The 27618-nt window shown below is 34.7% G+C and overlaps 4 protein-coding genes across 7 annotated transcripts in view; 1 reads left to right on the top strand and 3 right to left on the bottom strand.

The window, feature by feature from the left end:
- Positions 1-1133: 1133 nt before the first annotated feature.
- Positions 1134-7339, bottom strand: LOC123548329 (uncharacterized). 3 transcript variants are annotated; one of them, XM_053546530.1, is made up of 4 exons: positions 6591-6738; positions 5307-5485; positions 4916-5051; positions 1134-2747 (listed from the first exon to the last, which is right to left on the bottom strand). In XM_053546530.1, the coding sequence occupies exons 1-4, from the start codon at positions 6599-6601 to the stop codon at positions 2495-2497; spliced, it is 579 nt and encodes a 192-aa protein (XP_053402505.1). In that variant the 5' UTR covers positions 6602-6738; the 3' UTR covers positions 1134-2494. The 3 variants fall into 3 exon arrangements, with proteins under 3 accessions (XP_053402505.1, XP_053402504.1, XP_045191443.2); XM_053546529.1 differs by having other exon boundaries at positions 6560-6708; XM_045335508.2 differs by lacking the exon at positions 6591-6738 and adding an exon at positions 6752-7339 and having other exon boundaries at positions 1136-2747.
- A 1283-nt stretch (positions 7340-8622) lies between these two features.
- Positions 8623-13285, bottom strand: LOC123549962 (uncharacterized). Its single transcript, XM_053547021.1, has 4 exons — positions 12676-13285; positions 11495-11673; positions 10163-10298; positions 8623-9768 (listed from the first exon to the last, which is right to left on the bottom strand). The coding sequence occupies exons 1-4, from the start codon at positions 12801-12803 to the stop codon at positions 9531-9533; spliced, it is 681 nt and encodes a 226-aa protein (XP_053402996.1). The 5' UTR covers positions 12804-13285; the 3' UTR covers positions 8623-9530.
- Positions 13286-20542: 7257 nt separating this feature from the next.
- Positions 20543-25033, bottom strand: LOC123548331 (uncharacterized). Of its 2 annotated transcripts, XM_045335514.2 has the most exons (5): positions 24991-25033; positions 24637-24789; positions 23860-24038; positions 21937-22072; positions 20543-21550 (listed from the first exon to the last, which is right to left on the bottom strand). In XM_045335514.2, exons 2-5 carry the CDS (start codon positions 24762-24764, stop codon positions 21313-21315), a joined length of 681 nt encoding a protein of 226 aa, XP_045191449.2. In that variant the 5' UTR covers positions 24765-24789; positions 24991-25033; the 3' UTR covers positions 20543-21312. The 2 variants fall into 2 exon arrangements, with proteins under 2 accessions (XP_045191449.2, XP_045191448.2); XM_045335513.2 differs by having other exon boundaries at positions 24637-25029.
- Positions 25034-26889: 1856 nt separating this feature from the next.
- The window catches only part of LOC123548332 (protein dcd1B-like), a 47039-nt gene continuing 46310 nt past the window's right edge, over positions 26890-27618 (top strand). Inside the window, exons 1-2 of the mRNA XM_045335515.2 lie at positions 26890-27048; positions 27280-27412. Of these exons, the coding sequence (XP_045191450.2) occupies positions 26971-27048; positions 27280-27412 (211 nt within the window). The 5' untranslated portion in view covers positions 26890-26970. The remainder of the gene's footprint in view (positions 27049-27279; positions 27413-27618) is intronic.

The following is a 27618-nucleotide window of genomic DNA, read 5'->3' as shown; positions in this document are numbered from 1 at the left end:
ATCACAAACAAAACGCACATGGTCTATTGTGTAAGCTAGGTCAATCGTATTTGACAGTCCCGATTGGACAGTCTGTTTTATATAAACATTAATGATTGACAGTTTTTGGATCCGTCCAATGGCACCATCGGTGCTCCGCTTCAACGGATTTGCGGCATTTCCGTTGAACGATTTGCGCAGAAAAATAGATAAATTTACGATTAGTGGTTTCTTTTTCTTTGTGTTATTTTATGTTTGGAATAGGATATCATAAATCGGGCATCCTGTATACAGACAAAGATATATCCTGTAAAATATCTTCTTAAGGTTTCGATGGAGGCCTTGAGAAACAAAAATCAAACATCACCAAATCATAGAAAGAAAGAGTTGTTTGACATGAAAATTGAACAGCATGTAAAACATGTATATTACTTTACGAAACAAGTGTCAGTATACTGATATAAACATTGAATTCCGGAAAAGGGCTGCCTAAAGGGGCTCCACTTCCGGACAGTTAAACGGCTTTAAAAACTCACCATTTTCAAAGAACTGTTACACATGTTCGTTTTGATGCATTTGCAATAGCGTGCGAGTGGTGAAATTTCGCATAACAAGGTGGAACACAGTTTTCAGCAATTGTTTATCATTATTTCTTTACATATGGCATTCATTTTCAAAGGGAGACAACTGTTCCCGATTATTTTAAGTACAAATGGCATTCATTTTCAAAGGGAAACAACTTTTTTCGATTATTTTAAGTAATCTTTGAGAAAAAGTTGTCTCCCTTTGAAAATGAATGCCATTTGTAAAGAAAAAAAGATAAACAATTGCTGAAAACTATGTTCCACCTTCTTACGTGAAATTTCACCACTCGCACGCTATTGCAAATGCATCAAAACAAACATGTGTAACAGTTCTTTGAAAATGGTGAGTTTTTAAAGCCGTTTAACTGTCCGGAAGTGGAGCCCCTTTAGGCAGCCCTTTTCCGGAATTCAATGTTTATATCAGTATACTGACACTTGTTTCGTAAAGTAATATACATGTTTTACATGCTGTTCAATTTTCATGTCAAACAACTCTTTCTTTCTATGATTTGGTGTTATTTGATTTTTGTTTCTCAAGGCCTCCATCGAAACCTTAAATAGTGAAAGAACGATTGAGATACCATAATGCTGTACATAAATGTTATTTTCGTGATCAACTATCCATTCAAAAGGAAAATATAGCAAACAAAACATTTAAATATTATATCATCGTATTTTACATAATGTTTAATCCACTGGAAGAGCGAAGACATTGATAAAATGAGCCAAAATGTATCCAGTGCTCAAATTGCGACACCGGAGATAGAATTGCTTATACATAGTTTTGCGTTTACTGTTAAATGGTATTCGACTATGCCTATCGTTTTAAGTATAAATGTAACAATAACATTTAATTCTTTTAGGTAGAACCTACAATCAGTGCCTCGTCAGAACAGGCGAAAAATTCACAAGGTCCAAGAAAGAGAAATACTGGATGCTTGCACTATACCGATGAGCTGTTGACCTGCTAGAGACAAGTACATAAAAAGTGATGTCTTTCCCATTCATAATTTGATACCTACAAGAGTTTAAGATCCAACAGTTGATGAAGACCTTTTGAAGATTTTTTTATGACAGGCATATACTCATGATACGGGTAAATTGTCGAAAGAATTCCCATATGTGGACTGACGATAAAACATCCACCGGTCAATAACCTAGTTATGCCACTGCGAAACTATCAAAATGTGTATCAGACGCTTGTTGCTTTACCCTTCTGAAAGCCCTGCGACATATTTCTCTTAAAGCATGATACATCTATGAAACTCAATGACCAGGCCTTGGAAGTATTATTTGGCATATGGACACTGGGGTTGACTCAGTGTTTGCAACAGTGGTTTAACAAGAAAGCAAAGTCTTTATTTGTCTTCAAAGTTCTAAGGATTTTTTCTACATCTACGGACAAAACATTTTGTGTCTGTTATCATTTTTAATATGACATACAATCATTGATATACTGGTATAAAATCAAGTTATCCGGAATCAAATCAAGATCTGGTTATTATATGTAACAGTGATTAGAACTCACTATTCAACTCTACTACACAATATATAAGGAAGTGCTTATAAATACATAACAAAAACTTGTCACAGATCTAAAACAAGTTTGTACACGTTTTAAATAAATCGCAATTGATTTTTGAACCGTTGAACAAACACGATTTCGTGATTATATTGTAGTAAACAGGAATGTTACATTCCCAGTAGACCTACAGTAAGATGTTATGGTGTCTGCTATGTATTATTACATGTATACGCTTTGTTCTATGTACATGTATTTGCATTTAAATGTTTGTCGCCTTTACAAGGCTGCTGTCCATATTGGCCAAGTTCCTGAATAAAAAAAAATATCCAAATCACATATTCTCACAAAGTCCACCGTTGGACGGTGTAAAAACCAAGGACAAAAACATTGCACGGTTTAACCTAAACTACAGTTTTGCTGTATTGTCGGCAAAAAGATGGCCAGGGAAATCATAAATGTCAGTTTTCATTTGCTTCAATGATTGTCTGTCAATACCGCTTTTACCAAGAGCTTCATGAAGCAGTTTTGTAGCGTCATCGTTCAAAGTCTCCGGTGATGACACTATGTCCACTAACTGCAGATCATGTGAATCTCGTGCAGTAAGCCGTTTCCCGAGTAATACCGCATCCCGTATTGCTTTTCCTACTGGAAACTTAAGACTGAAAAACAAGTAAAAACAAAACTTTTTTTAGGTTTTAATCGACAATACTTCTCTCGCACGGTATTTGTAACAATAATACGTTAAATGTTACTATTGAGAAAAGGGAAATAGAATCGGGTAGTGAAACCATTATCCGTGACAAAATGTTGTACTACTTTTGAATAGTATTGACTATAGAGAAAACCTTGATTTACCATGAAGTAAACCCTGAATTACCAATGAAGACATGATCGACTTTTCCGATAATGTTTGCCCCCACATGAGTGGTGGCGGCATATAGATTTGCTTTTTTCCGTCTGTCCGTCCGTCCTTCCGAGAATGTTGTGTCGCGCCTAGCTTCAAAAGTATTTGACATAGAGTCACAAAACTTTACAAAATGTTGGTCAGCATGTGTAGTTGTGCACCTGGGGCTTCCCGTCAGGATTCGTTCAGTCGTGTAGGAGTTATGGCCCCTGACTTTGTAAAAATTGGTCATTTTAGTGTTGTGTCGCGCCTAGCTCCAAAAGTATTTAACGTAGAGTCACAAAACTTTACAGGAATGTTGGTCAGCATGTGTAGCTGTGCACCTGGCGTTTCGCGTCCGGATTCTTTCAGTCGTGTAGGAGTTATGGCCCCTGACTTAGTAAAAAATTGTATTTTAATGGTTGTGTCCGCGTACTCAAAAGTATGACCTAGAGTCACCAAAGTTTACAGGAATGTTGGTCAGCATGTGCAGTTGTGCACCTGGGGTTTCGCGTCCGGATTCATTCAGTCGTGTAGGAGTTATGGCCCCTGACTTATTTTGTTTTTTAAGTTTTTTCATTACACAAGACCAGACTTCTTGTCCAGACTTACTAAAAAAAAGTTTGTGAAACATGTATGCTAAAATAAACTTGACCTAAAATCATAAAACATTACAGGATTGTTTTATAGCCTGTGAAGTGTTCTCTTGAGGATTTCACTCAGCTAGGCCGGAGTTATGGCTAACTAAGTGAAAAATACACATAAGGTTCTTAAAAGTTTGTGTTGCAAACATCTTAAAAATTATTTAACCTGAGTCATAAAACCATGTTACAGTGGCAGGAGTGGAGGCACCTGTGTCCTATGGACACACATCTAGTTATACTATGCTTCGTTACAGATGTATAGCATGAACAGTAGCTAAAATTGAAATAGGCCGATCTATTTTTGTTTTAAAGAGGCGCCACAAAAAAATGTATTCTTTTGTGTTTCCATGATGGTAACTATACATGTTTTGCATGAAGAAAAGGAAAAATAACAAGTATCTATAGTTACAATTGACAGTAACATATTCGTTCCAAGACAATGTGTGTAATGTCTTGACATTTTTTGAATAACTGTAGCAATATGTACAGAAATACGTGTATTTAGTGAAATTTCAATCACAATATGTTTCTACAGTGTACGATAGTTATTCATCTATGTTTTTGAAACTATGCTGAAAAGAGATTGACTGAATAAGTTTGCAGATGAAGTTGTCAAAACACATTTACTCTGGAATGGCCTAAATTGTCCACCTGAAAACTTGTAGTATAACTGTATATTACCTGTATTTCAAGAATGATTTTCATGAAGTTTTTGTAAGTGAAAAAAGTAGGTCACTAGGTCGCGGTGGGTCTTTAACGAATACGGTAAGTTATTTCGGTAAAATGTTCTTCCTTGGTGTACATTGTATTTGAAAAAAGTCCAAAGTAAAAAGATTCTTAATTTTCCATTTATAGTGCATTATCGTGTAGAACGGCTACACTTTTTCACTGCTGGAATGCATTATGCAGGAAATGAGACAGTTTCATGTTTATATTTTCCAACAATAGCAAGTTTTTCAGATCTTAACCTAAAGTAAGGGTTAGATGTGCGGATGAGAGCAAATATACATCCTGGCTTTTCACTAGGAACTGTTCATTTCTTTATTCTTTTTCCATTTTTCTCTTCATTTATGGAATATATATGTAGAAAAAGGTGAAAATAAGGTCTGAAGTGACCTTTTCATATGAAACGAAGAATGGTTTGAGTTAATGCCATTTAACTTCAAAAGCCTGTTTTACTGAACGGATGATGATGATATCAGTGCTTCAGATGGTATCGCTAATACATATAAAAACTACCAACAGGAATAAACTAAACCAGTGATTTGAAATGTTATTTAAACTTTGAATATTACTACACCGTAATAAATGAATGTTGTATGGAGGGATGCGCATGTTCAATGCAACTTCCGGCCAACACAACCAGCCTCGATCTGATCGCATCACCCTGTAGTCACATGCTAATGCAAGGAATGAACCAGCGCCAAAACAATGACCTGTAAAAGTTTATATACATATTGACACTATGATATAAGAAGATGTTTTAATGATATAAATAGTTGTTTAAACCTAATGATATAAAATAGTTTTGTAACACTTTTATGTTCTGTTAATTAAATCAAAATCTTTATACTTTCAAAATAGTCCATTTTAACTAAATCCATCTGATAGTAGATAGATTGATGACATTTATTCAGGATCTAAAACTGTAACAATAGACAAAAAATACCTCGTTGAATAAGATCACGTACCATTAATTGCGGCAACAGTTGGGACTGGTAACTGAGTTACTCGTTTGTAGAGCTTTGCTGTGCTGATTCTCGTTTCCTCTAAATACTCTGCAGTCTGTGTGCTAAGATAAGCAACATCGAGACCCAGACTGAAGTATTTCTCATTTCCTGTTATTATTACTCCTTTTATACCACTGTTCCTAAAAATAATACCATTGTAATTAACAAAGGTAAAAAAATCTCTTAACAATTTTTAATACTATTCTATTCATAATCAAGATAAAAATGAACAAAGTTAATTACAAAAACCTAAGCTTTATATACAATACGTATATACCCGTGGTAAATGAAATTTAAACGAAAGCGATGTTAAACTAGATGGCCAAGGGCAACATGTCGAGCCCGCCAGCTGTCAAAAGGACTGGGAGTTGCACACGAAACTCTGTCTCACTGAGACAAATATTTGTGCCAAAAAAAACAATTGTGCCTGGTTATTTTATAATCCTACATCCAATGACGAAGTCATTGTCCGGAGAAGGTCAATTATAGCAATATTTGACCTTTAAACACAAAGTGTGACCTTAACCTTTAAGATATTGACACGAGTTTTGCGCAAGACACGCCCTCTCATGGTGGTGAACAATTGTGCCAAGTTATTTTAAAATCCTACATTCAGTGACAAAGTTATTGTCCGGACAAGGTCAATTATAGCCATATTTGACCTTTAAACTCCAAGTGTGACCTTTACCTTTAAGATATTTACGCCGGTGTTGCAGGCGACACACCATCTCATGGTGGTTAACAATTGTGCCAGGTTATTTTAAAATCCCACATTCAATGACGAAGTTATTGTCCGGACAAGGTCAATTATAGTCATATTGTGACCTTGACCTTTAAAATATTGACACGGGTGTTTCGCGCGACACGCCGTCTCATGGTAAAATCCCACAGTCGATGACAAACTTATGGTCCGGACAAAGAAATCCGGACGGACGCACTGACGCACGCACGCACACGTGCACATACACCGAACAGCTATTTGGACAACTATTGTCTTTGCTCCCTTACGGGCTCGACAAAAAGCTAAGAATAGTGTAATTTCACTCAGTTCAGTGGTTTTAATTTGTTAAGCATTGTTATTATCTGATTCAAGTGGCAGAGTAGTTTTTCCAGCGGGCATAACATGTCCCTATCTATTTGGACTCGGCGCTTTTATATAAATACAAAGACCATATCTAATGTAAGAAAAATAATTTATTCAAAACATATAATACCGTAAAATCAGCTCAGTGAGACTCATCGTACCCTTTTCCCATATCAAACACACACACAAAACTCAGATCTGTTTAAATCCACCCCATTTCACAATCTTATACTACATGCATTAAATTTAATAATCGCAAACAGAAGTATAAAACAGGACACGCCGGAAACTAAATGTAGTAGCTAACTTTACATGTAATTACTTTTCTATTTCATCCAGTATTTTCATCCAAGCATTAACAAACGACAATCGAAAACGATTCTCTCCATTGGTCATATGCACTGTTGCTATTCCATCACGTGACGTGATCATTTTCAACCCTTCCGCCATAAGAATGTAAGTCTAAATCACAGATAGCTGTGTAACAAGACAGCGATGTAAAATCAATTACAAATGTCTGCTTTTTTACACTGAATCAAAGTACTGACACAAATATCTTGATAAAAGTCAGGTTTATGAACTAAACGGTTTCATATAAATACTGACTACGGTCTAACTAATGAACTTTTCTTAACAGCTGGGTTTATTTAAAAGGACGCATTATATCGCTCTATCGAGACGTTTAATAAAAATATATACATGACATTATCTGGATTGCCCTCACCCTTCAGACTTGGTGGGTGAAAATTCTGCGTTTGGCCTGTTAAGGCCGGTAAGTCAATTACGGTTCCCACCTGAAATTGCAAAAACCAGCTGACTTTCTTCACAAGTAGCCATATGATCTCAGCTTATAGTCACCAGTATTATAGTGGCCATATTTTTTTTTATCTCAATATGTCTTTACTCTAAAAGCAAAGTTTCTGTGCCGTCACGACTGCCACAAACGTGTCAAGATCATAATGACCTTGACACAGAAAACAGTTTCCGAAAAAAGGAATTGATTTTACGTTCACTTTGACTTTGAGGATAGAAACTTTATTTGAATTCAATGGGTTAAGGTGTTAAATGAATTATGAAATTTTATTTGCTAAAATGTTCAAAGGTTTATATCACTTTTTGTACACTTACAATTCAAGTATTTAAACCTGCATATGTTTGGAAAAGTATTTTATTCCCTTTAGTGACCTTTATGTTTTGTTATTACGCGGAAGTAATAATATGAAATGTGATTTAAAGATACAAGTTTAATAGTGTGATATATGTGAAACAAATGGAGATAGGGTAGGGGTAGTGGAGGCGTAACTGGTAGCTGTTGTGTGGAGTAGAAGTTGGGATTGGGCGATGTGCATATGCGGTATAGTAAGAAAATATGGAATAAAAGAATCCGATATAAAATGGTAAACTGGTGCGAGAAACAGAAAAAAGATATTTTTGTATCGGTGTAGGTGCAATGGTGGTGGGTGGTGGTGGGGGGGGGGGGGGGGGGGGGGGGGGGGGGGGGGGTGGGGGGTTTATGAGGGATAAGAAGAAGTTTGTACATGACTTTTTAGTAAAAGAAAAGTAAGCAAGGTTACTAAGGACAAAATATCTATTACTTATAAAGTATTTTTGTTGGGGTGGGGGTAGGGGCTGTCAATTAGAATGGGCGGTAAAGTATGTGTGTATCAGGGATGATTACAAGCAATATAAGATAAACGTTAGACAATACAGCGTCTTCTAGATGGGTGCTATCATGTTTTACCCGATGCAATGTCAAATTTATCTGATTACAATGACCTTGACATTTAGGGTACCTGACCTAAAACCAAATGGTATTCACCCTTCACCAAAACCAATGCTCATCTTATCTTTGATGGGTATATGGAAAGTAATTAAGAAGGAATGGCGAAACCGGGAAGCTTGCCATAAAGTTTTAAACCAACACTGAAAAACCTAAATAACCTTGACCTTTGGGTAGTCTGAATTTTATACGAGATTTGACGATTATAGGGACGGAAGGAGTTGAGAAGTTTGACAACAATAAAAACAATAAACAATAAAACTGTAAACAACAATATTATAATATCTTACCCCAATGACATTGACCTTACCTACCTGACCGTAAACGCAACCTGTCTGCTCATTTATCCTTGACAATCCTTATGTGACGTTTGCTGATATTAGGGACGGTAGATAAGAAGAAATAGTAAAATGGAGAAGTTTATATAAAATCTTTAATGCATCTGCAATAGCGACGCCAACGCTGGCGCAAATACAACAATCCTTACTATTTTTCGAATAGCCGTAAGTCAAAGTCATGTTGGTAATTTCCGTTACATCAAAAAGCTCCATGGGATCATTGCTGTCTGGGATTAAATGGGTTTTAATGTAATTGAGCTCAGTAGAGCAAATGCCAAAATCACATTGGACATTTTTTATTTTTTTTTAAAAAAAGTATCAATACGTGCTGAGCGCTTTATATACACAAAACTTAAAAAGCTGTATACATAATAGGAGAGGAGGTATGTTCATATGGAGTTACTTGGTTAAAGGACCATCTCATACTGACACGCGTACGTGGAAAGCATAGGCCTAAAACATCAAACTACGACTGACTTGTCAAATGCGTATTTATTGTTAATCATGGACAATTAAAGTTTTTTGAATAATTATAAAAATAATACGGCTATCGGTCACAACATTGGTTCTCTTATGAAAATGGATGAAACTAAATATATAGACCAAATATCTTAGTTCTGGTCCTTGATACGTTAAAAGCTTTGTAAAGAGTAAGTGGTAGTAAAAATGTTTTCTGATGAATCAGAATAACTTGAACAGTCTTAGAAGTGGATCAGCCAAGAAACTATTTAAATTATTCGAAATTTGAAGCAGCAGTTTCTGACAAGAAGACTTTTAAAAATTCCCTCCGTATACATGATTATATACCATACAGGACAAGATGGTAGCACATCTTCTTGATGATTGCTTTGTATGAGTCGTCATCTACGAAACAGTTTTTAAAATGGCAAAAACAACAACAACACCAACAAATAATAATAAAATAAACCGACTAATCTGAGTGAATCCTATTGCACTGTACGATATACCGTAAAAATATATATCTATAATTTTGACAAATCAAGCTCTATTCCGTAAATGTCTTTTTTCATGTCTGCAACTATTTTCCGACCAAGTCCGTTACGACCCAGGGCATCATTCACAAGTTTTCTTGCAGTGTCCATCATCTTTGTTTCTTCAACAACTTCATCCACTAAGCCCAGACGCTTGGCGTAATCTCCTGTCATACGCTTGGCAAACAATAGTGCTTCTCTCTGTGCAATGCCAGCTGGAATTTTTGCTCTGAATTTGCGAAAAAAATGTATCTTTATCATACAGTTATAACATTATACAGTTACTCTTCAGTATGAGTCTGGTAAAATTTGTACAAGAATACAAAGATTTCTATTCAGGTTACGAGCAGTAATTAGTATTTGTCTTATATGTCGTCAAAATAGTACCTTTAACTTGAACAGACAAATCAAACTCGCCCAAATCTAAATGTAATTATATCATAAATTCCACGTGGATTTCCCACAACAAAAGATTGCGACTACTACTCAAAACGTCGTTGTCATCTATTAACCACTTCTGTTTGCTGAGAACAGTTACCCAACGGCGTTTCAGTTCTGAGTTAAACGCATTTAATTCAGTTCCGACAAAGCATATCTGAATGTAAACCAAATGTAGGCATTACCTCGCAAGCTTAAGAAGTACTTCACCAATTCTGAGATTTAAGGCTGTTTCTGGCCAATTCAACCAACCTTTGTCTGGCCTCATTACACGGAAATCACATGCAAGAGCTAGGAACGCACCCGCCCCGAACGCGTGACCTGAAATACGACACAGAAATAACGTGCTTCAAATCTGTCAGATATTTTTTTATCAACAAAAAGAAGCTTGAAACTCAAACATTATAACATCATGTCTCTTACTGTAAGGACGCTTTTTTGTCTACTTAACAAAACTTTCAACAAGATTTTTAATTGAATATGTACAATTCATTGCAGCATTTTGATTAAGCTTTCACTGAAATAGGATATTACTATTTTCGTACGTATATTTCTACATTATATCTACCAAAACGAATATGTTTTAATGTTGTTTCAACCAAGCGATTTTTAAATACTTAAAGTTATTTTCATTTTAACACCACTATTTATCTAATTGTTTATACATTCACGGAGATAAATGTGCATAATTGCATTTTATTTGTATCCCAAGCTAGTTAAAAAGATGTAATGTAATGTAACTATCCAACCAAATAATTAAATACATATAATTACATACATGTAGTTAGAAAATCATTACTTTCATTATTTCATTAGAAGTCTGTTTGTTTGTTTGTTTGTTTGTTTTGGGTTTTACGCCGTTCTTCAACAGTATTTCAGTCATATAACGGCGGACAGTTAACCTAACCAGTGTTCCTGGAGTCAGACAGTTCGAAACACACATGGAGATAATCATAAACAGTGAATTCCATAATACATTCTTGTATGTTGTATTACTATTCAAACCTTTTGCAAATGTATAAGAAAACGATTATCGAAAAGAAATAGCATTATTTATGTTCAAAATATAAGATATGGTTGAGCCATAATATGAACCAATGCATTATGAGCCTGTAATAAAAACTGTCTGAACAAAAATGAATATAAATACAAACAAAGACAAAAACAAACAAACAAAAAAAACAACAAAAAAAAAAACACAACAGCAGAGTGGGGCACCGCCGAAGAACGACCGGTGGTCAAGATTATGGTGGAAACATAAAATAAATATGTTTGTGTGTTCTAGATTAAGAGGAATATCCAATGTAAAATGTGAACATAAAACATTTTTTAAATTAAAATTTTCCGTCCTTAATTATACAAAAGAGAAAATGTTTTCCATAATTTAGCTTTAAAAAGACGGAATCGGCAATTTTTATATTCATTTTAAACAAGACAAAGATTTGTTCTTGTAAAACATTCATTTGTCAATATTTTAGCACTTTTCCATAACTTTTGTTACAGCAAAATGCACTTACCATTAAGAATTGCCACCGTTGGAACTGGGAAAATCAATATTCGAGATATCAGCCCTTGCAGTCTCCTGACATACACACTTGGGACATCTCCTTTTTGAAGAGCTACCCACTGTAAGTCAACACCATTGGAGAAAACTTTTCCCTCGCCTGTTATCAATACGGCCTTCGTATCTTGATTTCTAAATAAAATGTCACATTCATCTGTGGATGAAATTTCACGGCGTCAAACTGTCACTACTTCTATGCCAGAAAACAGGCAAAATGCAAGTTTATAAAATCTATTTCTCACAGACAAATATGTTAAAAGGTTACGGAATCAATTAGATTTTGGTGAAGTGCAGTTGTTTCCCACGTCAGTAAATGTTAACTGTTTCATGTCAGTACTCTAGGCATTGCTGGATAGTTTTATTTATGAATGGCAGTTAGGTGTGGATGAAAGCACTAGTTTGATACTGTTTACTGTTTTGAATTATCTCCGAATTTGCTTAATGTTGAGAATTATCACACTGTCTAAATATAGAATACGGTCGGCACATGAACATTGAAAGGCAAAATAGACACTGTGAACTTACAGTTACAGTGGAAGATGCTTTTCACTTTACATTAGAGTGCTATGCATTCAAAGTAATACGAGCAGAATATATTCCAAGATATTACAGACAGAGACCAAATATGTTTTAAGCATGTGGAGCTATTAAAATCAGATTACAAATGCTTATTTCATAAAGTGGAATTATATCTAATTAAAGCTTTCAAGAAAAGAATCGTGCATCATGAGAAACGCTCTCACATTATTACATGATAATTACATGTACCTATAACTAATTGAGACATGTATGTTGTATTGAACAAGTTTGTAATTACTATGCTTCTTTGTATTGCTATTGTCTATATGCTATATGTACATTCGACTTGATTAAATATCTGCTGTGTTCTGTTCTGTTAATTAAATTTTTACACTTACCAATAATAAGAGAATAGTGTTTCTAAAACTGCGAATAATATGAACTATTTATTACACCATGTACGGTGCAAGAATAGATAATTTATATATAAAGTTACAAAATATTGTAAGTTATGATGAAGATAGACAGACGGCGAGATCGCTAATAACATCTGTCACAGCTCCTAGAAGACTTAAAAAGGCATAATAAGTTGATAAACAGAGAAAAAACTCTTACTCTATAACTTTATCCAGTGTTTTATTCCATTCGTCTATTGTCGTTATCTGGAATCTGTTCTCTCCATTTATCATTCGTATCGTGGCAAATCCATCGTTGCTGAATTCTAGTGATAGACTTTCTGGCATGGTAAATGTTTACCTAAGAAACAATCTGAATTATCAACTCGCGTCACGATTGTTGAACCCTGTCTTTCTTACAAAAGATTTAATTAATTGTCTCTTTCTAATACCTATTTAGTTTTAACTTCATTAATTCTTTTCAATTAGAAATTAAACTTTGTTTATCTAAAGTCTTTAAAAGACGCTTTTTTTATTCATTTTAAGCATAACTGCAGGTCTAGCCAAACGTTGAAACTGTTTTGCTTATCCGGCGTAATACAAACCTTCATGCACGGCATATTTATAACGACACTACCTTTTAACCTGATAAGGGACAAAACTCTAACATGACCGAGTTTGATCAAGTATTTAAAGATAATTATTACAAATCTGGGTATATAGTAGTAAATAGATTTTGCTATATGCTCTATATAAAATTTACAATCTTCTGAGAGCTGTAACTTATAGCAAGGCTCAATTTAAAAAAGGATTACTAATTTTATGTTCTTAAATGACCTATAAAAAAAAAAAAAAAAAAAAAACACCAAGAAAAGTAGGGGCCATATATCTTCTATGAAAGATTTTTCTGTCTGACGGGTCAAAACTATGGAATATCTTCCAAACAGACAGCTTAAATGTGGGTATGAACGCATGTGTAATTTTTTTTTTTTTACATTTCTATAAATGCAAAAGATCTCCTTGATCTTGCAGTAACTTGATGAAAAATTACCCAACCGGAATAAGAAGACAATCTGCATATTTTCTCTTGATAATTAAGTTACCTATGAAGTGTGGCTAAATGCTAATTATTGTGATTGCTGAGAAATACTCCAAACAAGAATCGTACTACAGCATACTACTGTTGAATAATCAAAGGAAAATAACTCGGTAAAATCATCAGATCGGAACACAAAGACAAAATGCACATCTCCTCTTGATAGTAACACTTTCTATCAAGTTTCGCTAAGATTCAACCAGTGATTGCTGAGAAATACTCCGTAAAAGAATTGTACTATAGTATACTACTGTTGAATAATCAAAGGCAAATAACTCGGTAAAAACATCCAAACAGAACTGTAAAATAGTACTATAATATACTATTGTTGAGTAATCAAAAGGCAAATAACTCGGTAAAAACATCCAAACAGAACTGTAAAATAGTACTATAATCTACTATTGTTGAGTAATCAAAAGGCAAAAGATTATCAGGCCGATAACTATAACACTACGACAATCCTGAGAAATGTAAGAAAGAGTTCTTTTTCGGGAAGATGGATGTTGAAAGACTATTAATAAACAATACCACTTATAAGTTACATTTTGTAGGGAATGGGATGCAATTGGTTGGGGCGGTAAAGTAATGCATATGAGAGATACTTACAAACAATATAAGATGGTTGTTTAAGAAGATACAGCAACGTCTAGAAGCGTGTCATTACATTTTAACAACCGTTATCGAGGGTTCAACGCAATAAGGGCGTATCTACATATAATAACTATATGTAGATACGCCCTTATTGCATTGAACCCTCGCTATGTCAAATCTGATCGAAAGATTTTGACATTTAAGGTACTTGACCTTAAACCAGGTCTGTCTCTTACCGAAATCGAACCTCATATTATGTTTGGTGGTTATATGGGCAGTATCGGAATCGAGAAGCTCGCCATAAAGTTTTGACCAATATTATGACAAACCGCAATGACCTTGACCTTTGGGATGCCTGATCTTTATGAGACCTGAAAATTATAGGGACAGAAGAAACAATGGAATGTAGAAATGTGCCATAAAATTGTAACTAACATTATTTAAATATCTTACCCCAATGACACTGACCTTAGAATATCTTAGGTTTGGTGATATTAGTGGCAGTAGATAAGATAAGAAGAAATAGATCAATATAATTGCACCTTTACTAATCCTAACTGTTTTGTATTACAAAAGTGCTTCTATTCAGACATTTTGAGACAAGCAAAACTGTATTATCCGTATTGGTATTTCATTTTATTATCGACTTTTTAAAAGGTAATTTTTCACCATAAGTAAACTGACAAAATCATATGAAGCTAGCTTTAAAGGGTAAATCAAATACATAATTTCCACTCAGTTATAGATAGCTCTGATTATAAATACTGCACGACTTTAAATTAAATGTTAAAACTTCTGTTATTGTATCATAAGTTTCACACATGTAAAATTATTTTGGTTATATCAAGGACTTAGAAATCCATTTTTACACTTTATTTAATGTATTTCTATCGTTAAAGATTTTCGGGTCTGTCACTACAGTATGTTTTAAATGGAATCACAAAAGCCTAAGAAAATCGAACCACGGCTTTGTCAAAGGCATATTTACTTTTAGTCATAGACAATTTAGATTTGAATTATATTAGAATTAATATGGCTATGGATTACAACTTTAGTTCTCATTCGGTAATGAATGGAGATGCGCGTCTTGAACTTAACCAGTACCGGTATATTTGTCACAAACTGACATACGGGTCTTATTGTATCAGTAGTGTAAATGCAGGTATTGCATCATTCTTTTGTAAAATTTTGAGTTATTGAGGTAACTGTCGGATTTTACGCATAAAATACATGTAATGTTTTTCTGTATTTCATAACTTAAATTTTCATGTAATTTTTTTTTAATTCGGTTCAGTAATAAGAAAGTTGATATTTTATAAACTTCTGTAATTCATGTTTTTATCCCCAAAACCACTATAACGAGCCTCAAATTGTCAATTTCAATCCGCGCCAAAGTAGTTAGATTTCCCGGCTATATCGTGAATCCCGTGGAAATAAAAATAGTCGGAGTCCACGGCTAGCCGTGAGTCCCATGAAATTTAGTATTTGGCGGGACATTACCCTACAAATAGACTGGACTAGATATGCCTTGCGCACACCACATTCCGACATTAGACGAATCTATGTCAGACTAATTTTTCTTGCTAGACATTTATGCTCGATCGAGGTAAGAAATTTATTTGGTTGATTTTTGCATTACGATTTTTATTTGGTATTTTTTGTGCATTCTACAGAATTCTGTAACATTTACTTTACGGCATGTGATTTTGGCTAGTTTCGGAATGTCAGGACTATTTATTAAATTTTTCAGACTTTGTAAATTATTTCGAAAGAGGAGTCTAAAATTTTTCGTTTATATAAGATGTATGATTTGTACTGAAATTTGTGTAACATGATAATTGTAAAGTACTTTTTTTTCCAAAAACATATGTCGAACATTTCGTTGTTATGGAACGCCGATAGTGCATTGCACTGTAATGTATAAATTTATATGGCAAGTCTAGTACCATGTATGCAATTTATTTTATTATAATATGAAATATTGTGCCAGTCTACAGCATATACATACAATGTCCGTTTTGTTGTATGGCATTTGATGCTATATCGATACCAACTATTGTATAACGTTTAATTTGCATTGAATTTTGTTAATTTGTAGTTGTAAATAATAGCTGCAGTTTATCATTTCCGTATCTATAATGTTTCATCATATCTTTTTCATACTTTAACTTTAATCTTTTAAGTAAGTAATTTTGTAATAATGGAAGTAATTAGTGACGTATTTTAATCACGTGACGTATGAATTCAGTAGCACATATATTTTGTATAAGTAGCACGTATTATTTATGCGAGCCTATGGAGGTATGGTGTACCCAAAGGAGCAGTTTTATGCCCTGACTTATTTGTTTTGCTATGGTGCTTACCATATGTTATATATTTTAGCTTCTTCCGCCAGACGATTTTACATGGTGATGTCATAACCCGGAAGTACAATGCCCGAGGTTCACTTGTCTTCACTCGCCTGGATGTGATTTTCCCAGCGCAGAGCTTTCGTCCCATGGTTGTGCCGTAAACCGCAAAGACGCTGATTTTTGCTATCCTCTGAAGTCAGCTCAGGGATGCAATCACCTACCATCATTAGGAGCCAAAACGGAGTCAACGTATTCACGGTTTAAAGGGACTTTATCTGAAAATATGTTACATTTTTTGTGCTACTTAACGTTCGAAATAATCTGAACCATCTGTGCCACGTCACGTTACAAAGAAAACTGTCAGTGATAGAACTTTGTATCTAGAGATACTGAACTTTGATTTTCTTTTTTTTTCTTTCTTATAATCAGTTTTTTTTCTACTTATCATTTATTCATTGTTAATAATCATTTATGTAAATAGATTTGTAAATATTGTAAAGAGTGTTGATTTGTTCTGATAGTTATTGTCGCCGGTACGTCCATCCTTGTCACAATATTGTTGTCATATTTGCATTTTACAAACAGCTCCCGTCTGTACAAACATTTGTTTTGCCTCAGGAAATGCTTAATTAAACTGTTTCCTGTATTCATGAATACATATTTCTTTCCTGGAACTAAAATTAAGCTTAAAAATATGCAAATATTTTAAACATATAAGAAGTGTATGCTAATTCAATTCTACACGTATATGTGGTAAACCACTTATTTTTGTTTTCTTCTTTCAGAATGTCAAACTGACTTTCTTGCCATTGACATAGTTTGAAAGTAAATGAGTAATGCCTCATTTCAATTGCTAAATGTTTATCCACTAAGTCTTTGTCAATGTTGTTTTAGTGAATTTCTTTATTTTGCTAGACCAGTGGTCTGAATATTAAAATTCCATTGAGCAACGACGATTGCCACACATATAACAATGCAGCACAATTAAATATATACGAAATATAAACACCCTTGATCTGGGACCATTTTGAAGTGTCTTCATCCGATTAAAAACCTTGGGTACTAGAAATATATTAATCTAATGCAGCTATTGATCGCAACATGCATCGCGCGCTTTTCACGGTTATTGCCGATGGTAGGTCTATGTAAATAATTACATTGACATATAATTTTTTCTAAAAAAACCCAAAACAAACAAAAACAAGGATAAATATCAAACAGGGAATGCCACGTTCTAAAAACGCAGCCTCCCCAAAACGAAACTCACAGCACGCAGATGTGCACACTGCCAACACACACTCACATAAAAAGCAAACACACGAGGACAAAACAAACAAATAAAAGAACACAGTGTGGCACCATCTTGGAACGGTCAGTGGCAAAAACATCACTGGGGAGCTTAAACTGGTTTATGGTGCTCACCCAACCCCATTCTTACTCTTACCCTCCCCCCCACCCACTCCACCCACCCCACCCATATTCCAAAGTCACGGGACAGTGTAAATAAAAGTAATCCCCCGCCAGGTGAATCTCTAACACACGCAATGGAAACAAAAGGCATGACATGTAAAACACAAAAATGCTCCTGTATAATATAAAAAGTAAACCTTACGAACCGAAAACGTATGTACTGAATGCCTTTGCAGAAGACAGAGCATCTACAGAAACACCCTTAAGGGCCCGACGAAACGGGCCAGAAGATAGAAATCAAAACAGTTCAGTCCTGGAGGGATATAAAAACTGTTAATCACAGTGTCCCCCACCCTCTTCCGTCAGACACAATCAAAGAGGGAAGCGTAGTGTCCAAATGTAAATGGGTTGAACATTAAACACGCGGTGTGTCTCAAAACAGGTGGGTCGTAGCCTCTTTTAATTAAACATTTTATAATTTTACCAAATACAGTTGGAAAATTACCATGACCCAAAATCTTACGAAGTTTGTAAACCAAGACTTCTTTGCCTAACTATTTAATACCATTAATATTAAATGATTAGGTTTGAATCTATAACTAACTACCAGGCCCGGATCCAGGGCCGAGCACGTGTTGGTGGGGTGGGGGGGGGTCTGTGCCGAGAAGTGACCTATACTCATTAAAGATGCACCCTACTTTTTTGGCAAAGGAATATTTCTAAAAATTTAGACCCAGAAACGCACCAGAGGCCACAATTTCATACCTGTATTTCAAATTTTCTAGGGATAGACCCCCTCAAACCCCTCTCCCCGTCAACACGAGGGCAGTATCCCCTCCATTACCTCAACATTTAGACCTAAAAATACACCAGAAGCCACCATTTCATGCTTGTATATCAAAATAATCCTGGGGGAGAGCCCCTGACCCCCCATCTTTCAATAAGGGGAGTACCCTCACCAGTAAATGCACCAGATGCCACCATTTCATTCCTGCATTTGAAACATTTCCAGACTGAACCCCTACAATGGGCAGAGACCCCATCCAGTACCTACCCGCCCTCAGCGCTTTGCGCCTCGGCAGTGTCGTCTTCTTTCTAGACTGGTAGCCCCCGAGTAAAATATTCCTGGTTCCGGGCCTGACTGCATATCTCGAAACTATGAAATCTTATTGGTCTATCGGCAGTTACCCTGTCTTGAGTCTATTCTGTAGATAAGCTCTATATAACTGCTTCCCAATGACTCCAGCTACTTCCTAAGTGTGCATTATATAGTTCGTTATTTTATTTCTTTTAATCGCAGCTACTGCCGCATCATCTCTTGTGATCCATTACCCACCAAACACGATGCACCCACCAAAACTTCTTGCTCTATCAACAGTTACCCCGTTTTGAGTCCACTCTGTAGACAAGCTCTCTATAACTGATTCCCAATGACTCCTGAAATATGTCTCCGACTTCAAAATGCTACCCCTGGTATCCGGCACAGATGTTCTTAGACCTAGATCATAATCTCAATGCACCATACCTAGTTCCAAATGAATCATTGCAATTACCTTGCAATCAGATTTTCTATCTGCACCATTTCCGGTATCGCTACAGGCTCAACATAACTAAATCCGGCTGTTCTTTATTTCATAAAAGATCCACTTAATTGATAACTTTTTTCGACATTTAATTTTTATTTAAGAAAACTACAGTTCATTAAATACAACCCTTTGAATTTACTCCTTTTCGCTTCTTTCCATGTCTCTTTTTGAGAAATGAAATTCTTACGCCGCCATTTTACCTAGCATGCTACAGAAACATGCCTATTTCGATAGAATGCTACACATACATACTGAAACGCGATAGAATAAAAGAAAACAAGATGCTAGGAAAGGAAAAATGTTTAGGACTATTTGTATTTGAACTACTTGTTCAGCGTAGGCTTACATTTGATTTGGTAGTGCCGAATCAGCCTACCCCTGTAATGAATTCGGATGGCAGGCCTTTTAGATTTTCAGGGTATCTGATGTTATGTTGTCCCTCTGTTGTACGCTCACGTTGAACAAAATCACATTTACGGTGTTGTTATAATAGTAGCTCGGTCTGGGATGCTGTATTCGGCTCGGGTGGATTTTTTAGATCGGATCTCACGATGCGCGCAAGCGCCGAGTGTGATCCGTCCTTGCAAAATTTACGAGAGCCGAATACAAAATCCAAGGTCGAGGTACTGTTGTAATGACCCTTTTATTATATACATCCGTCTTTTTGTTTGTTGTTTTGTTATCGAACGAGGTCTCTATTGTTTGCCGATGTTAAAAAAGAAATGAGCGAAGTTTCAAAGTTTTTCTGTGCGCTTCTTTTTTAGATCTGTGTCAGGTCATGAATATTTAATGAAAATAGTCCGGCAACATACAATACAAAAGATACAATACGGATTTTTTTCTGCCTTTTCATATTTACTTGTGAAATCCAAGCAGTATTTTCGCCAGAATTTATATATGTATATAATAAATTTATTTATAGCTACCAACGGTGACCAATACGGGCGACTTCTTTTGAAGAATTATAGTCGAAGGAGCGTGCAAGCTCCAGAAGATAGCAAAATGATATGTGTTGGTGTTATTCTTGCGCCTTTTGGAATGCAGAAGCAACGCTTGTTTTTGTAACGTTTTAATATTTGCCCACTTTAGTCAAGTTCATCAGGATATTTGGTATTACATAAGTAAAACAGTATATAATTCTTTTCAGTTTGATATAAAGTTAACAATGTGGCATTATTACGCTATAAATTAATTTGTACGTCACAGGTATAATCTCATAGCGTCAAACGCCATTGACGAATCACACAAAATTGGCAAAAATGTTGTTGATGACGTCAATAATGTAAATATTAATCAGCAATATCGTATTAGTATTGAAGTAATATATCTCAAACGATGATTTGCTCTTGAATAAAAAGAACAACAGTGTTTGGCGTTCAGATGCGTATTAATATATCGCTCTTGCTACCACCTCATGTTATACATGTAATTCCTTTGCACTGAAATTCCGAACTATGATTATATTCAACGACAAAGTCTCTTTGTGGGATATATTATTTGTTAAACGATAACAAATCAATATAGACCACCAAGTGACTGACGCAAGATCCTAAACTTTTCAGAAGAAACCAGAAGTGATTCGATATATTTTTGTGTGAAATTGTTTGATAACCCGAAGAAAATGAAACAGTGCAGCCAACTGGAAATATTTAGTTATAGAAAATGGCTGTTCACCTGTTCCTGAGAAAGAAACACCTGGTTCTTGGCTTCCGTATGATTGCTTTGTATAAGTCGACAATTACGAAACACTTTTTAAGGTAAAAATACTGATCTGATAGACTCCTATTGCACTGCAAGATAATACAATATACCGTAATAAATATTTATAATTTCGACAAATCGAGTTCTTTTCCGTAAATGTCTTTTTTCATGTCTGCAAATATTTTCCTGCCAAGTCCGTTACGACCGAGGGCATCCTTCACAAGTTTTCTTGCAGTGTCCATCATCTTTGTTTCCTCAACAACTTCATCCGCTAAGCCTAGACGCTTGGCGTAATCTCCTGTCAGACGCTTGGCAAACAATAGTGCTTCTCTCTGTACAACGCCAGGTGGAATCTTTGTTCTGAAATTTGTGAATTTTTTTTATCTTTATCATGTAGTTACAACTTTACACACTTACTGTACAGTAGAAGTCTGGGGATCTTGTATACATGTATACAAAGAGTTCTATTCAAGCTACAAGTAGTCATTAGTATTTGTCACACATCTCGTCAAAATAGCAGCAGCAATTCTGAACAAACACAAAAATTAAATTCGACCGACTTTAAATGTAATCATACCAAAAAGTCCACGTTGATTTCCCAAAACATGGGATAAACAACTATACTAGACCAAATGTGTATGTCTGCTGAGACAAGTTATCCGAACGCTTAATATTTCTTAATTAAATGCGTTAAATCCAGTTACAGCATAACACGTCTTACCATATAAAGCAAATGTTGGTATTACCTCGCAAGCTTAAGAAGAGGTTCCCCAAATCTGAGATTAATGGCTGTCTCGGGCCAATTCAACCAACCTTTGTCTGGCCTCATTACACGAAAATCACATGCAAGAGCTAGAAATGCACCACCCCCGAACGCGTGACCTGAAATACGACACAGAAATAACCTGCTGCGACAGACAAGATCAGATATCTTCTTAACGAAAACAAGCTTGCTCTTTGAAAATACACTATGAAACATTCCAACATCATATCTTCGTTGATACAAGGGCGCAATTAGTCGCTTTGTCGCCATGCTTTGTAAACGCAATAATTAACATAATTTTTACTGAATATGTACTACAATTTACATGTACTAGTATAATATATTGCAGCATCTGATTAAGCTTTTACTGGAAATAGAAACGTTTCCATGTCATTGCTATTGATAAGTATGTACGTTTGCATCTACGAATGAATACTAATGTGGCTTAAACCAAACGATTTTTAAATACTTTACATTCATGTCATTTCAACAGCTGTATTCATCTACTTTTATATACATTCATGTAAATAAATGCGCATAACATGCATTTCATTTATGTACCGGCATACTTCATTCATTCATTGACAAAGTCCCATATTAAAGGCTTTCAATTATACGTTAATACAGTTAAAGCAGTTATAAGATGATACGCGTAATTACATGGTTAAAAACCCCAGCTTTCAATTTTTCACATGAACTTACACTGATATAGCCATAAAAGGAGCTAATCGAAAACAATGAACTCAACATTTTTTCCATTATGTTGACCAATATTCAAACCTTTGGAAAATTTATGAGAGAACAATTATCGAAAACAGGATTTCACAAGAAATATGCACATTTTATGTTCAGAATAAAAACTGTTTAAACATAAAATGAAAAATGAATACAGTTTAAACCAAAAGAATGTTTATGTACAAACAACACAGTTCATATGTTTACCATATTTTATTTCATAGTCCATTTTTGGTTTCGGGTTTACCCGCTACCAAAGTTAAGTATAATTCTGAAAATCATATAGCATCTTTCTTTGATTCAAAATCACATCCAAAGGATGTTCATGTGCTACACAAAATAGTCCCATTCATGAACAATGCGGATTAATTATCAATGTTCAAGCAGTTCTGTTTCAGTCTGTATCCATTCATAGATTGTTTAAGATTACATAGAATCCATCAATGATAAGGTTTTCCAGCCCATAGTTACATCACAAGCTAGGTCAGACAATAAATAATATTTCTTCATTTCATCTACTTTTTTAAATAACACATATTAAAACTAATATATAGCAGGAACATGTTTCAATATATTTAAACACCCCAAGTCGATTATTTGCCGCGATAGATAATTCACTGCAGCTACGCTCTCATGGAATTATTCCACAGGCATATAACATATTCATCATGTTTAGATTTAAATAAACTTGATTCTTCTTTATATTATTGCATAAAGTAAGTACATGTATAATTTTATCAATTTTATGAGATAGTATACACTCAAATTTCATACAATTACTACGCACTATCAATGTAAACATGATATACAACCAGTATTGTGTTCCAAGTTCAAAATACTACAAACAAATAAATCAACATAACATTAATAAAAACAAATGATTTTTACTAATAATTACATAAATTTTAATTTTGACCGAAACTCTAAATAAACAGTTGGTTTATATATTTAACGAAATTCAATGAGAATGTTCTGGATGTAAAATATGAGCGAAGTACATTTTCCGTCTTTTGTTTAACTTCTTTAAAGAGAAAACCTATTTCCATAATACGAAATCTGCATTGTTTATTCCTTAATTTGAGAAAAATAAAAGAATTGTTCTTGTAAAACATTTAATTTCCAATATGTTTAGCACTTTTCCCGAACTCTTGTCACAACAATGTTCACTTACCATTGAGAATTGCCACCGTTGGAACTGGAAACACCAATACTCGAGTCATCAGCTCCGTTAGTCTAACCATATACACACGTGGAGTATCTCCTTTTTGAAGAGCTAGCCATTGCAAGTCAATCCCATTGGAAAAGAACTTCCCCTCGCCTGTTATCAACAATGCCTTCGTACCTTCATTTCTAAATAAAATGTCACATTCATTTGTTGGTGAACTTTTTTTCACGTCGTCATACTGGAACCACTTCTTTGCCAGTGGAAGTCTCATAGACAAACATGTTACTCAAACTTCATATATACTAGCAGAATACAGATTCTCAAACTGCCAATATTATGGCATGTATAAGTGCTAGAATAGAATATATATAAATATACAGAGGGTCTTTGTTTGTTTCAGTGTAAAATAATAGTTATAAAACGTTGTAACTTTGATCAGACAGACGCTAAAAACCCCTTTCCCAGCTTGTAGAATACGAAAATTTGTTTGTTTGTTTTAGGTTTAACGTCGTGTTTCAACTGTATTTAAGTTATGTAACGGCGGGCAGTTAACCTAACCAGTGTTCCTGGATTTTGTACCAAGTAACTGCCAGTTTCTCCACATGAATCAGAGGTGGGGACGAATGATGTCAGACACAATGTTTTTTTATCAAATCGTCATGGAGAACATACGCCCCGTCCGGGGATCGAACTCACGAACCCGCGATCCGTAGTTCTGCGCTCTCCCTATTGGATACGAAAATAGACAATGAAACATTGGTAAACAAAGAAAAAAACTCTCACTCTATGACTTTATCCAGTGTTTTATTCCATTCGTCTATTGTCGTTATCTGGAATCTGTTCTCTCCATTTATCATACGTATCGTGGCAAATCCTTCGTTACTGAATTCTAAAGATAGACTTTCTGGCATGGTAAATGTTTACCTAAACACCGATCTGAAATATTAACTCGCGTCACAAATGTTGAACCCTGTCTTACTTACAATAAATTCAATTAATTGTCTCTTTTTAAAACCTGTTTTACTTAACCTTATTAATTCCTTGTTATTGAAAATTAAACTTTGTTTATCTATATTCTTAAAAACACGCTATTAATTTATTTAAGAAATAACTGCAGGTTTACACTATTTTGTTTACCCGGTGTTATACAAATTTTTCGACACGATATAATTATAACACTACTACCTTTTAACCTGATAAGGGACAAAACTTGGATTGCCACGGACTAACATTATCGAGTTCATATCAATGGCCAGTGCGCCATGCTAATTAACAAATGCTATTTATACTTAATGATTTATTTAAAAAAAAAACAACATAATGCTAAATGCCAATTACTTTTAGCTAAATGCTAAGCAAATATTAATGCTAAATGCCAAATGCTAAATATCGGAAGATTAATAGTCAAATAAATAAAGGATCTGTCGGTCTTTATGTTTAGTGTTTATGATAAATGAATTTATCCAAAATGAAAATAAATGAGAGAAAGATACTGAAGTACTATCACAAGGATGCATTCGGCAATTTCCGCTGTTCTTTGAACTCTATCTAATAAGCATTAAACCGTAAGCATTTGACACACATTGTTCTGCATTTTGCAATTAACAATCAGCATTTATCGTTTGGCAATACGCATTTGGCATTTGGAATTTGACATTAAGCAGTCAACAATTAGCACGACCACCTGTCTTCCTTGTATAATATAGTACAGCCAGGCAAAATGGTGGCGAAACTAAATTCTGAAACCAGTCATCGAAACGTTATTTTACACTTTAGAAATGATTTTTTTAGAAAAAGAACACAGTAATTTCTAATGTTACTAATTGAAGGTAAACATATTTTGTTTCAGATATATCATTGATATATCTAACTTATCCCTTGGTAATACTTAACTAGGGTCCGGTTTATATCCTTGTGTTATAGAAAGGTACACAGCCGTAGAACAGTACAAGTCCGCTCTAAGTATGTTGTTTATGCGAGTTTAAAGGAGGGTGCAGGGAAGGGGCAGGGAGGGAGACGGGGTCCTTGGACGGGGAAAAGCGAATAATTATCTGTAGCGTTACCGTTTAAACACGTATTTTCGTAAACTATATTTTTTTGTAGATTTTATAAGTTATTTGACTCTTATGTGGTTCACTACATTTACTGCATTTTGTATAGAAATAAAAATACGTTTATTTTTGCATAAACAACATTGTTACAATAATATCAAGGGTGGACCTTTCAAACATGTAAAACACCAATACAATAATTTACTTAACCCTTAGCCTGCTGGCGGCAAGTGATTCTGCCTTTGCGTCCAGTGCAGACCAAGATCAGCCTGCACATCCGTGCAGTCTGATCATGGTCTGCACTGTTCGCCATTCAGTCAGCATCTTTTTGGTAAACACCTCTTTTAACAGTTAATGGTACTGTCCAAATTGAAAGATGGACAAGTTCATTATAGAAATTAAGCAGGGTAAGGGTTAAAATCTATTGAATAGGCTTATCTCTAGAATACGTCTTTACTACTTTCTCCACTTATTGACCGCGGCAGTGCTTTTCGTAAACTGTGTCTTTATTTTGCAATATCCATATAAAATTATACACACTTCTGATTATATCAAGGGTTTTGAAGTTTTAGGATATATTTAATGAAGTCAGTTTTAAGTCTAAAAAGTGTTTACAACAATTACAAAAAATCTGGCTTAAAACATTTTTATATATTTTTTAAATTGTACAACATCTTCTATAAGGATATTGTTTTTATACCAACTAAGCTATCTTAAACTTTTCATACTATTCCATCCACACGTAATGTAAGATTTGATATTTTAGACAAAACTGTTGTCCAAAATGGAGAAATATTGTTTTTACTATGAACTCATATTGTGAAATTGAAAAATTGCTGTTACCACCCTTGGGATTCCTAAGTATATTGTATACTATGAATGAACTAGTCTTGTATAGTTTAAGACAAATCAAGGAAACCCCTCGTAACGGAAAAGGTTTATCAAACAACAGGGTCATACGAGAATATCTCTTAATCTAGTACATCATTATCTTACAGAAGATAAGACAATTTTGGTAAAATTTGTCATAATTCATATTTTTGGACGACCTACAACTGGCAAGGCAATGCCATTGTTTCAAGTTTTGATATTCCTCGGCTTTTGTTTTTATAACCCAGCGCTAGCAGCTTATTGCCATGGAAAGGTAAATGAGTTAATGAGGTAATTTCTTAAAACAAATGCATTGAACTGGTAAAAATATTTTGAAGACTGTATAACACACCTCCATGTACATAACGAAAGCAAACTCATCAAAGTGTTTTTCAGATTAATACCTTTATATATTTTTTTTCGCATCAGTAGTTGTCATTTGTGTAAGTAATATGTTCTTTTTAAAATCTAACTGCAAATCAGCCACTCTGTACATTTGTTTTAGCCTGATCCAAATGCCCAGCAGAACTTGAACCCAATATTTCATGGAGAACCGAGATTTGTACGACAAGTCAAGAATGGTAAACTTTACGTTGCCGGGGAAGCACAGGATGCATTCAATGTTGTCCATCTTTGGGGTAAGAATTTTTTTTTCATTCATGCTTTAAGTAGTTTCATTTACCGATAGCACGCAACAAAAATAAATATAATAACATGTGTTGAGGAGTCAGTAATATGAAGGAATAGGGTTTTTGGTTTTGACTTTTTCGTTAGCAGCTGGTTTGACCTAACAACATTTTTCATTTTCGCAGACATTTTTGTGTCTGTCTGGAGTCGAACGTAT

Source organism: Mercenaria mercenaria, chromosome 6 (assembly GCF_021730395.1).
Source record: "Mercenaria mercenaria strain notata chromosome 6, MADL_Memer_1, whole genome shotgun sequence".
Classification (NCBI taxonomy): Eukaryota; Metazoa; Mollusca; class Bivalvia; order Venerida; family Veneridae; genus Mercenaria; species Mercenaria mercenaria.
This window is presented reverse-complemented; position numbering and strand designations above follow the sequence as displayed.